This window comes from Arachis duranensis, chromosome 6 (genome assembly GCF_000817695.3).
Source record: "Arachis duranensis cultivar V14167 chromosome 6, aradu.V14167.gnm2.J7QH, whole genome shotgun sequence".
In the NCBI taxonomy this organism is placed as follows: Eukaryota; Viridiplantae; Streptophyta; class Magnoliopsida; order Fabales; family Fabaceae; genus Arachis; species Arachis duranensis.
In genome coordinates, this window is record NC_029777.3 from 86,063,966 (window position 1) to 86,077,245 (window position 13,280).

Sequence of the window (13,280 nt, forward strand, 5' to 3'; positions counted from 1 at the left end):
TCTTATACATAGCATTTGAATTCACTTGATTCAAATTATTTTTCACCACACCATATCCCACCAAAGTCAAAAATCCAGAAAAAAGTAAGGCAAGTTATACTATAAGATTGATACTGTGAATATAGAAGACGACCCAAATTAAATCTATCGGTTGGATGGCGTTGCTCATATTGCTTTGTAGCGTACATGAAGAGGTTAGTAAATGAAATTTAAATTTTTTTTATTTTCTTTAAGAAATTAATAATTGTTAGTGATATTAAATTGATTAGAACTTGATTATTAGAATTATTAGAATATTTAAACTTCAAGTAGCAGTTAAAGTATTATTCATTTAGGGGTAGTAGTGTATTAGAAGATTAGTAGTAATATTAAACCGTCTAGAACTTGAATATTATAATTATTAAAATCTTTAAACCTCGAATAGTAGTGTGTTAGAAAATTGAAATCACAAATGCATGTTGGATAAGGAATAACTAAGTATGATGACGAGTAGATTTAACAGGTTTGGTTAGAGTTTGTAGTTTTTTATTGTTACAAGTTTAATAATGTTAGAAATTTTGTGGGGTTTAATTTAATTTAACTTAAGTTAATCTGATTTCAAGCTTTGGATTATGTAGGCAGCAGAAGATTAGTAAAATTTTAGAATTATTTAATTTATTTAAAAAATTGAATTATCAAATGTTAGATTAACAAGACACCACAATGTTAGTTATATATTAAAATGTTTAGCTGTGTACTGTAAATAGTATATTAACAATGTTCTGTTGGAATTTAATTTAATTCTGGTTAAAGTATTTTTCGATTAAAATTATCCATTTTAGATGATTGTTGTTTTCTAAAGTATTGTGATTTTAAGAGAATTTTTCAATGTCACGCAGTTCTACCGCTGTATCACGAGCATGAGAAGGAAACATGGTATGCCGTTAGACAATAGGATTATGTCGTACATGCAGATGGCTGGCCTGGCCTGGCCCATCTTGCGAGACTCAATAACCACTGGTTTAGGTTGGATGAGTCATTAGTGAGTGCATTTGTGGAGAGATAACGTATGGAGATCCATACATTTTACCTGCCATTCTTTAAGTACACGATTACACTACAGGATGTAGCCTACCAGTTAGGGCTCCTGATCGACAGATAGTACATCAGCGGATATCTGACAGACTTTGAGCGGTACATCGATGGCGGCCATTCGGCATCGGTTTGGTTTGAGGAGTTGTTGGGTGTGTTGCCGCCACTGGAATGCATCGACAAGTTCACTGTGAAGTGCACTTGGATGCAGGAGACATTCAGTAACCTTCCCGTGGGCACAAACAAAGAGACAGTCAAGAGATACGCGAGAGCATACATCATGATGCTATTATTGATGCAGATCTTCGATGACAAATCTGGTACCCGCATGCATATCAGATGGCTGCCGTACATAGTGAGGTTAGAGGACAAGGGTATATATGGCTAGGGATCTGTCGCTTTGTTGTGGTTCTACAATTGCCTATGCCTTGTGACCAACAAGCACATGGTTAAGTTGGCAGGTCCACTGTAACTTCTCCAGTCATGGATCTTCTGGCATTTTTTTGGAAATATCCGCAGTCACAGGTGTGTTCCCTAAGGGACACTCTGTAAAAGATAAGTGAGGAATCTCCCTATTGGCGTGGTCTTAGCCACAGTGAACTCATAATTATTCCTATCATACATAGTCACCGTGAAGCACCTTGAGGCCTTCAGATTAGCCCTCAATTGTCTTCATCAGATGCTGACAAACTGATGTTCGATTCCTAGTTGTGCCTTTGCATCTCTTTCTTTGTGAACAAATAGCTTTGCTAATCTTCCATAGGTGGACTTCACCAACGAACAAACTAGAAGGTTCCTTACACCCTTCAGTATCGAGTTTACACACTCGGAGATGTTCGTAGTCATATGCCCGAACCTCCAACCTTCATCTCGATGCTGAGTCCACTGTGCATAGTCAATCTGATTATCCTAGTCACATATTGCAGGGTCTTCAGAGCGAAGGATGTCAAACCAGTAGTCAAACTCGACCTCAGTCTTTGCATAAGCAGCATTCACTAGAAATCTCCTAGCATCCTTGCCCTTAAAACTCAGGGCAAAATCCGCCGCCACGTGTCAGATACAAAATGCCTATCATGTATTAGGCGGAAGCCAACCCCCATCAGGAGCCTCTAGTACAGCCTTGATCCTGTTGTTCCTATCCGATATGACGAGAATACTCGGTTGAGGCATTACGTGTTGTCGAAGGTGGGATAAGAAGAATGACCACGATTCTACATTCTCATCTTCCACAAGTGTGAATGCAACAGGAATGATATTGGAATTGCCATCATGAGTAATCGCAACGAGCAGTGTACCATTATGTTTGCCATACAACTGGGTCCCGTCAACACTAACTAACAGCTTGCAATGTCAGAAGGCCTCGATACACGGTGGGATATCGAAAAAAGATGGTAGAAATAAGCATGCGATTCATTAACTTGCCCAGCCACTCGCACAGGACTTGTCCTCAATACTGTAACACTACCCAACATCGTCATCTGCAAACCTAGCACCCATCGCAACAACTCATTATATGACTCTTCTCAGTCTCCGTAAATCTGAGCCATGACCTTCTGCTTAGCCAACCGAACCCCCTTGTAAGTCAGTCTAAAACCAAATGGGCCTTTGTCGCATTTAGCAGTACCTTGATCGACACGGCAGCAACGACTCTAATCATAGGCAGTATGAAGGCCGAGATCACATAGTAATCAAGCCTCTTGTGATCACTAGATATCGAAGTGGCCAGACAAGTATGCGGTCCATTGTACCGTTTTATATCCCAAATACCTCTATGCTGGCGGAGACTGATACGAATAAATCATGTGCACTCGTTGCCGAATTCTTACACTTCCCATGGTACTTGCGATAATCGGATTCCAACACTTTATACTCAACCCCACGTCGGATGCTACAAGTCCTTAGCACGATCTCCTCTTTATCATAAAATTGCTAACTGGCTTGGAACTCAGCTAGTCCTCCTATGTCTTATGTGTCTCTGGCCCCAAATCTGACAGGCACGCCAGGTGCCCCCTGCTGTCTCATGGCATCCAAGTCCAAAGTTGAAAAGTGTGGAGGATACTGCTGCATTCCTGAACTAGCCGCTCCACCATCCCCAGTTGGAGTACTCCTCGCTATGTCATCATCGTTATCATCGACAATCGTGGTGGGCTCTACATCATCATCATGATCATCATCCTGCAGTACATCTTCTATACTATTTGGTGCTCCACCTTGTCGGGAATCCAGTACCACATCAGGAGTAGCAGTCATTGCAATCGCAACATCACCGAAGGGTCCAATATCATCTATTTCTCCGTCACGAGTACAGTTTAGATTAGCAGCGAAGGATGGGGAGGCAACCAAAACTGCCTCAGGCTCAATCACGGGCACAAATGAAGAGGCACTAACATGCATCGAACTAAAGCAGGCTACCGTGGATGAAAGCTGAGGATTCTGGTTTGAATTTCCTGAATTAGAGACCACATCTACAAACTTAGCCAATAGCTCAGGGGTCCTCACCTCGAAAATTTGCTGACGACAATAGAACAGAACTTGCAAATCTTTGTCGCTGCCTATGACGAAGGAATTACACTTCACATCATCTTACAACAGGAAAATCAGAATTTTATAGAATAACTTCTCCACCCGTTTCACGCCTTGCATCTCTAGTTTTTGGATTATAGTATTTCGAAACTCGATAAAACTCGTTGAAGTTTTGAGGAAAACACTAAGCGGATACTTATCAGTAAATTTAATTTTGGAACGCGTTTTTTTTAATCAATCCTCTATAGTGCACCAAAACTAAAAAACTATCCTCACTAACTATTGTGACTTACACTATCATCAGGATTTCACGTTCACCTCCTATTTATATACGTTGGTTTCATACTAAATCGAATTTGTCAAATTCAATTTATACATATAGGTCAATGCATAATAAATCGACAATGGTCGATTCGATTTACCATGTAAATCAAATCTGTATAGTTCGTTTTATTCTTGCACCATATAAATCGAATAGGTTTGATTCGATTTACTGTGAGTTTTCCTAATTCGAGTATGTTCCATTCGATTTACAGTGAAAATAACATTTCTATGTAAATCGAATCACCTCATTTCGATTTATTATTTCGATTTACTATTGTAATCGTAATTATATAATAATACATATGGAGATATTTACGTAAGATTTTTGACTTTGGATCATCTATATAATATTTGAATGACTTTGATTTATTTAAATGTTTTATCCTTATTAAATTTTGAAAAAACTTAAAAAGTATTTTCTAGTACTATTTTTTTCTGGATTATTTATGTATTAAGAGTACGATAGAAGTAACTATTCTTTCCTATATTTTGTAGTAAACATAAATTTATTTTTGTGGTAAAAAAATTTTTAAGTAGGATATTGATTTTGGATGGTGTTGATCCGTCACCTTATAACTCAGTCTTTATTATGCATTATGAGTAATAACTCGGCGTTAACTATCATTCATTCTTTTGCTTGTAACTGACACCTTCATTACAGACTTAATGACCATCATTTCTATCTTAATGACCAAACGGTCATAACATCAATTCTATTCATCAATTTTATGCCTATAAAAAGAACATTCTATATCTAATTTCAATAGGACATAATACATTCTATATTCATAGAATTATTATAAACACAACATAACACATGATAATTTTTATTTCATGTCTTACATTCTATATTCATAGAATTATTATATACCTCTTAAACACTTACTGACTTGAGCGTCGGAGTGTCTTTTGTAGGTACCCACCCCCTTGTTCTCTCCTTGCCGACGTATAACTCATCCCGACGAGAAGTTTGAAGACATTCATCGACGGACGAGCTATACACCGGCCAAACTTAGCAAGAACAATTGGCGCCGTCTGTGGGGACGAGTAAAATCATTCTCACTCCCCTTAGGTTCATAAAACTTGATTTACATTCAAATTTTTGAACCAATCTTAATAATCTTGTTTAAGATTTTAATACCTCTTATCAAATTTTAATCTATCGTAATTTTTTATAAAGTATATACTTATACATTCAAATTGCTTCATTTTTACGTATCATAATATTCCACATTTCATAATCGATTAATGAACCAATCCGAGAATAAACTCGGCTTTCAATCAATCCGAAACGAACTCGGTTTTCAATCAATCTGAGCACAAATTCACTTATCAAATTTGCTTATTTTTTTAAAAGTTCTCAATTTACACAAGTAAAATTATATATTTTATTTAACATACTTTTACATTTATATTTTGAGTAACTAATACTTACTGATTTATTAGTTATATTCAAAACTCAATATATGTTCTATACAATAATGACATATAACAACCATGTCAATTGCATTTTTATTTCTTATGTATTATATTCTTATTACTTAATGATTTCATTTATACAATTAAATGACAGTAATGATGAGTTCAAATCTTAAAATTGGATTCCATTAAAAGTTAATTATATATCAATTGTATATAGCTGTTACACTATTCACTTTATGCTATTAAATTTTATGTTACTATCTGTTTAATGTAGAAAATTAAACAGACAATTTACTATTATTGCACGAGGAATATCCCTCGTCTTACTGTAACGGCTAGAAACATTATACTAAATGTATAATTCGATAACTGTTATCTTATTGATTTATTATCAAATTAAAGCATGCCCTACAAAACAAAATTCAGATATTCACATTTGGCATGTATAACATTCATATATGTCGTCTTCTTCTCTACAATTATCAACTTTCAAGGTATATATTTTTTTTTTTACTTTGAACTATTTTACTTTTACAATATATATTATTCAATATATGTTGCGACTTTACACCTATTCATTTTCTCAGTTTATCTTATTCATGTCAAACTTTCACTATAAATTGTAAATATTCAATAACTAATTGCTTTGAGCGAGAAATTTATCAATAAGTTGTTGTGGGCTGGAAAAATTCCCAAGACAATGAACCATTATATCCTCGGATCATATTCCCAAGACAATTAACCATTATATTCTCGGATCATACAATCGATTCCGTCAATGGATATCTATCTCTGAACTTTTCAGTTCATATATAATCAAATGCTAAAATTGTTCTTAAGCGGAAAAGTATCCCCCACACAACTATCTTGATTGAACGACTCTTATCACTCAATTATTTTTTGAATAAGTGCCGACATAATAACCCGACTAAGCTTGGGGGCTCACCATATCATTATTTACTCATCTTTTAACCGAGTTATAACTCATTTTATTTTCTAAGCTTAGCCTGGATCATATGATCGGCGGACAAAGCTTGGGGGCTGTGATCCGTCACCTTATAACTCAGTCTTTATTATGCATTATGAGTAATAACTCGGCGTTAACTATCATTCATTCTTTTGCTTGTAACTGACACCTTCATTACAGACTTAATGACCATCATTTCTATCTTAATGACCAAACGGTCATAACATCAATTCTATTCATCAATTTTATGCCTATAAAAAGAACATTCTATATCTAATTTCAATAGGACATAATACATTCTATATTCATAGAATTATTATAAACACAACATAACACATGATAATTTTTATTTCATGTCTTACATTCTATATTCATAGAATTATTATATACCTCTTAAACACTTACTGACTTGAGCGTCGGAGTGTCTTTTGCAGGTATCCACCCCCTTGTTCTCTCTTTGCCGACGTATAACTCATCCCGACGAGAAGTTTGAAGACATTCATCGACGGACGAGCTATACACCGGCCAAACTCAGCAAGAACAGGTGTAATATTTTCTTAATTTTTACCTGGGAAACAAAAAAATATGGATGCCGCGTATTAGTTGATCCACGTGTCTATCACCTGCAATTTTGATCCCAGCAGAGTGCAGCATGTAAATTATCCCCCATAAGTGTTCCAACCACAAAAAATATCTTTAAATTTTCTATTCAAGAAAATCCATTTCCAAATCCTTCACATTGCGTTAATTAATTTCATAAACCAAAAAGTAAAAACAACTAAAAAAATAATTATAAATATTACTAATTTTCCATTTTCTTATAAAAGAAAAAGAAAATACGGGGTAAGTGAATCTCAGATCTGGGTGGTGGCTATAAATAAGGCGAAACCCGCTCTCACAAAACTCGCACTCTGTTCTCTGCTTCAATTCACGCTCTCTCATTTCAGAGTTGAAGCTACACAGAGAACTGGTCTCTTATCTTAACGCTACCCGAAAGGTATGAGACCCATTCTTTCTCTCTCTCTCTCTCTCACTCTCTCACACTACCGTTACTCTGTTTCTGCCATTTTTCTTACACTTTCCTTCTCTAACTGCTATGCAACCGCTGCTCTCATTTTCTGTAACCGCTATTACTCTCTCTCTTTCTCAACGCTTTCACTTCCTTCTCACTAGAGATCTACGTCAAACATAACTTCCGATTCCGGTGTTTGCTTAAGCTTTTAGATCTGCACTGTTTACTTGCTCTAGTGCTTAGATCTAGTGAATCGGAACTTTGATTTCTTGAATTCGAAGTGTTTGAAACGGATCGAAGTATTTTCTTCGTGAATTTTGCTTCTAGTTCATACGAGATCGTGCTTCTTTCTTAGTGTATAGATTCCGAAGTTGCTCACTGTGTTTTGCTCTAATTAGTTTGACTTGAAGTTGCTTCTCTGCTCGTTTAGCTTATAGAAATAATATTTAAACGTGAATTTTACTACATAGGTGTTTAGTAAATCGAACTCACCAATATTCTTATGATCAGTGTTATTTTTAGGAGCTTTAATTCGCTAGAATGATTTGATTTTCAAGTTATTTATCGTTTTATTTATTTATGAAGTTGATTTTAATTATAAGCCGTTTTGAACATGACATGCAATAATAACAACCAATAACTAAGATTTGTTCTATTAGGAGCAGTCAGCTTCGTGGATTTGACGTACTTTATAGTGTTCCGTTATAAATTATGTTTACAGATAAATAATTCAAACAATTAAAATCTAAATCTATTTGTATTAGAACTTAAAACATATTATTCATGAAATGCTATAGCTAAATCTATATCTAAATCATGGTAAAAATGCTATGACTTACTTTAAACATACTCTAGTAGTCTAGTTTTAGATGCATTGAGAATTGATTTGTTATTTGTTGTGGTTTTTGGAACACAGAACAATGGCTTCGCATATTGTTGGATACCCTCGCATGGGCCCCAAGAGAGAGCTCAAGTTCGCTCTTGAGTCCTTCTGGGATGGCAAGAGCAGCGCCGAGGATTTGAAGAAGGTTGCTGCTGATCTCAGGGCATCCATCTGGAAACAGATGGCAGATGCCGGGATCAAGTACATCCCCAGCAATACTTTCTCTTACTACGACCAGGTTCTGGATGCCACTGCCACCCTTGGTGCCGTCCCTCCCCGTTATGGCTGGACCGGCGGTGAGATCGGGTTTGACACCTACTTTTCTATGGCCAGGGGTAACGCCACCGTCCCTGCAATGGAGATGACCAAGTGGTTCGACACCAACTAGTAAGTGATGCACTCGGTGTTTCTGCTTTGGTTTGACAGTTAATGTAATTCTTTTTTTCTTTTTATTTTTTTTTATTTTTTTGGTGTGTGTGATGGTAACCTATCCGATTGTGCATGTTTTGGTGCAGCCACTTCATTGTCCCTGAGTTGGGCCCCGAAGTGAAGTTCACATATGCCTCCCACAAGGCAGTTGAAGAGTACAAGGAGGCCAAGGCGGTATGTGTCTATATTTTTGTGCCATTAAATTATTATCAAAGCGGCTTGCATTTGTCGTTGAGAAGCATTGTTATGTTATTATTATGCATGCACCAGGGTTCAATTTGATTATTGTGTCCATATGTTATTTATTGTTATCAAGCAAGTACCTGGCTAGGGAGTGTTCTTTTCTTGATTCTTGTATCTCACATTGTCCTGCCACTTGGGTGAATCATTATGTTCAAGACACAATTCTTAGCCAAACATTGTCATTGAGTATCTTTTTTCTTTTGCACAGCTTGGAGTTGAAACTGTCCCAGTCCTCATTGGCCCAGTTTCATACTTGTTGCTCTCCAAGCCTGCCAAGGGTGTTGAGAAGACCTTCTCTCTCCTCTCACTTCTCCCCAAGGTCCTCGCTGTCTACAAGTAAGAACTTTAACTTTTGTACCCTGACTATTGCTTGCTTTTGTGATTATGTGTGCCATATCTCTAACTTTGCTCATATTTGTAAAATCAGGGAAGTCATTGCTGACCTTAAGGCAGCTGGAGCTACATGGATCCAATTTGATGAGCCTACCCTTGTGTTGGACCTTGATGCTCACAAGTTGCAAGCATTTACTGATGCATATGCAGAACTTGCACCTGTTCTCTCTGGCTTGAATGTTCTTATTGAGACCTACTTTGCTGACATCCCTGCTGAGACATACAAGACCCTTACATCTCTGAATGGTGTCACCGCATATGGATTTGATTTGGTCCGTGGAACTCAGACTATTGATTTGATCAAGGGTGGATTCCCCAGTGGAAAATACCTCTTTGCTGGAGTTGTTGATGGAAGGAACATTTGGGCTAATGATCTTGCTGGTTCTCTCAGCACACTGCATGCTCTTGAAGGCATTGTCGGCAAAGGTGGTCATTGATGCACATTCTATATGAAATTTTGGGAGGCTTTTGCTTCTAATATAGCAATTTATTATTTCTAATTTCCTAACTGTATGCAGATAAGCTTGTTGTATCCACCTCCTGCTCACTTCTTCACACTGCTGTTGATCTTGTTAATGAGACCAAGTTGGATGATGAGATCAAGTCATGGCTAGCTTTTGCAGCCCAAAAAGTTGTTGAAGTAAATGCTTTAGCTCATGCATTGGCTGGTCACAAGAACGAGGTAATCTCAATCTCATTCAAGATTTTCCAAAGTTTGATTAAATTTTCCAATGTTTAACGGTAAGAAATTTAGTATGTTAATGGATTCTGACAAAATTCTACTAATGGATTAATATTTTTTGGGTACTTTCATATAAGATATTTAAAAAAATGAAATAAAATAAAAGAATTAAATGGTGAATTAATTATATTAAAAAGGCAAAATGGTAAATGGGGAAAAGGAGAAAGTAGTACTCCAGGAAAAATTACAATTTAGAAAATGCATTAACTGTTTTGTGGTCTCATGTTCAGGCCTTCTTCTCTGCCAACGCTGCCGCCCAAGCTTCAAGAAAGTCATCCCCAAGAGTGACCAATGAAGCTGTTCAGAAGGCTGTAAGTGTTTGGCCTTTTATTGATTATGTTCATTGCTCACTACGATTTAATTCGATATGTTGTATACATCATTATGATTGTACTCGTTGCTTTCATTGTTTTACTCTCAGGCTGCTGCATTGAAGGGTTCTGACCATCGTCGTGCCACTAACGTCAGTGCCAGATTGGATGCTCAACAAAAGAAGCTTAACCTTCCAATCCTCCCAACTACCACCATTGGATCCTTCCCTCAGACCCCCGAGTTGAGGAGGGTGCGTCGTGAATTCAAGGCTGGAAAGTAAGTGATACTCCTGATATATGCTTTGTGTTGTGGTAATCCACATTATATAACTTGACTATTGTTTCTCATTAGGATCTCTGAGGAAGAATATGTTACATCAATCAAGGAGGAAATCCGCAAAGTTGTTGAACTCCAAGAAGAGCTTGATATTGATGTCTTGGTCCATGGAGAGCCTGAGGTAAATCATATTGGTATTCATATCTAGTAATCCCACATTTTTCTATCTCTTTCTTTTTTTTATAGGTCATTCTTGACATCTTACCAGATTTGTTGCCAGCAAACATTTGATTACCTATGCTAAAATTGCACTATGAACTAATTTTGGATGCTTTGCATTGCAGAGGAATGATATGGTTGAGTACTTTGGAGAGCAGTTGTCAGGTTTTGCCTTCACTGTTAACGGGTGGGTGCAATCCTATGGATCTCGCTGTGTGAAGCCACCAATCATTTATGGTGATGTGAGCCGCCCCAAGCCAATGACAGTCTTCTGGTCATCCGCTGCTCAGAGCATGACCAAACGCCCAATGAAGGGAATGCTTACTGGCCCAGTCACCATTCTCAACTGGTCCTTTGTCAGAAACGACCAGCCAAGGTAAAAATCTATAAACTAAGAGTCAAGACCCTATATGTAGTGTTGCTCTGTTTTAAGAAGAAAACAAGATCGATATTTCGTTATAGCTTGGTTTCTAATGTGAATGAATGAATCTATCTATATGCAGATCGGAGACCACCTACCAGATTGCTTTGGCCATCAAGGATGAAGTCGAAGACCTTGAGAAGGCTGGCATTAATGTTATCCAAATTGATGAGGCTGCTTTGCGTGAGGGTCTCCCATTGAGGAAGTCAGAGCAAGCTCATTACTTGGACTGGGCCGTCCACGCCTTCAGAATCACCAACGTCGGTGTTCAGGATACCACCCAGGTAAATAACTTGATTTACATAGTCACTGTTACTTTTTCAGTTTTTCCAAGAATATGAATATTCACATACTTTGGTATAAACAGATCCACACCCACATGTGCTACTCCAACTTCAACGATATTATTCACTCCATCATTGACATGGATGCTGATGTTATCACCATTGAGAACTCTCGTTCTGATGAGAAGCTTCTTTCAGTGTTCCGTGAAGGAGTTAAGTATGGTGCCGGTATTGGCCCAGGTGTGTATGACATCCATTCCCCAAGGATTCCACCAACCGAGGAGATTGCCGACAGGATCAACAAGATGCTTGCAGTGCTGGAGAAGAACATCTTGTGGGTCAACCCTGACTGTGGTCTCAAGACCCGTAAGTACACTGAGGTGAAGCCAGCCCTCACCAACATGGTTGCTGCTGCCAAACTTATCCGCAACGAGCTTGCCAAGTGAATTCCATAAATGAAAGACCGGAATTCCGGGTTTATATACAAGAAAAGGAAAAATTTTCTGTGTTGTTTTTTTCAACAATAACTGTGTGTGGAATATTTAGGTGTTTAGCATGCTCTATGAGCCATTAATTTTCTTTCTCCTCCTTTCCCCCAATATTATATGTTTCTCACGGTGTTTTTGTATCTTCGGGCTCTGCTCCCAACGTTTATTAATGCAATTTTTACAAGTTTTGCTTTTGCAAATAAGCATATAACCAAGAGCATCTAAATCTATTGACCGTACGAGTATTTGATTTGTCGGTGTGCACTAGTTTATATATAGAGTTTAATGTCCGAGTCCTCAATCCTAGTGATACAATAGCACATTGCAAAAAATCAGGCAACCGTGATAAACTCTGCACATGCAACTGCTCCTAACAATTATTGGAGCAAAAAAAAGTTGTTAGTTGGTACAACCACTTTTTGTCTGAAATGAATATTACGAAGATTTAGAAATTGTAGATGTGTACATTAATCGCCACCATGAGTAATGATTAGTAACTAGTAACTATCCTCCCAACGAAGGGCACCCTTGGGAACAGAAATAAGTTAATTATTATACAAGTAATCAACTTGATGAAAAGTTAGTTTCTAATGAAAAAAATTCAGTCTTTTCACTTTTTGTCATGAAGTTCTTTTTTCTCTATTCATCACTAAATTGGAAAAAGACAAAAAAAGACACAAATAGATATGAATTCTCACATATTAGTGTTGGGCCCATTTTTACACTTACTCATGAACTAAGGTTAATAACTCTCTCCAGTTCTATTTGTGAAAAACACGAATGTCAAGATTCTTGTAACATGAACATGAACAGCAGTTTTATAATATACACGAAAAATTATATTAAATTTATAGCAGTGATAAATGGGAAAGACCGTCCGTTCTGTCCCACCAAAAGCCTGCTCCAAGTGGTTCTGATTCCTCTCCCGCCTAACGGCGGATTGGCGGGCTAGGTCTGCTAAATCTATTTTTATAAATTATTAAATATTAAACAATATATGTAATTTTACAATTATTTCAATAAATTTATAATTTTTAAAGACAAAAAAATTATAATTTCTAAATTTATAGATATTAAAGTTTTTATAATTATAAATATGTGATAAACATAATTATAAACTAAGTTTTTTGAAACAAAATAAACACTTTTAAAACATATACTTAAACATCTTCAAGCTTATAATTCATCATCAAACATAAAAATAATCTAAATATAACTTAAAACATCTTCAATTATCTTTTTCATCCTCTTGTAAATCAATAATATCATAG

At 36.7% G+C, this 13,280-nt stretch overlaps 1 protein-coding gene across 1 annotated transcript; it reads left to right on the forward strand.

Moving 5' to 3' along the window:
- Nucleotides 1-7,136: 7,136 nt before the first annotated feature.
- LOC107494407 (5-methyltetrahydropteroyltriglutamate--homocysteine methyltransferase) lies at nucleotides 7,137-12,212 on the forward strand. The gene is made up of 12 exons (XM_016115446.3): nucleotides 7,137-7,304; nucleotides 8,236-8,589; nucleotides 8,718-8,805; nucleotides 9,083-9,210; nucleotides 9,302-9,693; nucleotides 9,786-9,949; nucleotides 10,240-10,320; nucleotides 10,431-10,597; nucleotides 10,673-10,778; nucleotides 10,942-11,192; nucleotides 11,320-11,521; nucleotides 11,605-12,212. The coding sequence occupies exons 2-12, from the start codon at nucleotides 8,240-8,242 to the stop codon at nucleotides 11,965-11,967; spliced, it is 2,292 nt and encodes a 763-aa protein (XP_015970932.1). The 5' UTR covers nucleotides 7,137-7,304; nucleotides 8,236-8,239; the 3' UTR covers nucleotides 11,968-12,212.
- The last annotated feature ends 1,068 nt before the right edge of the window (nucleotides 12,213-13,280 follow it).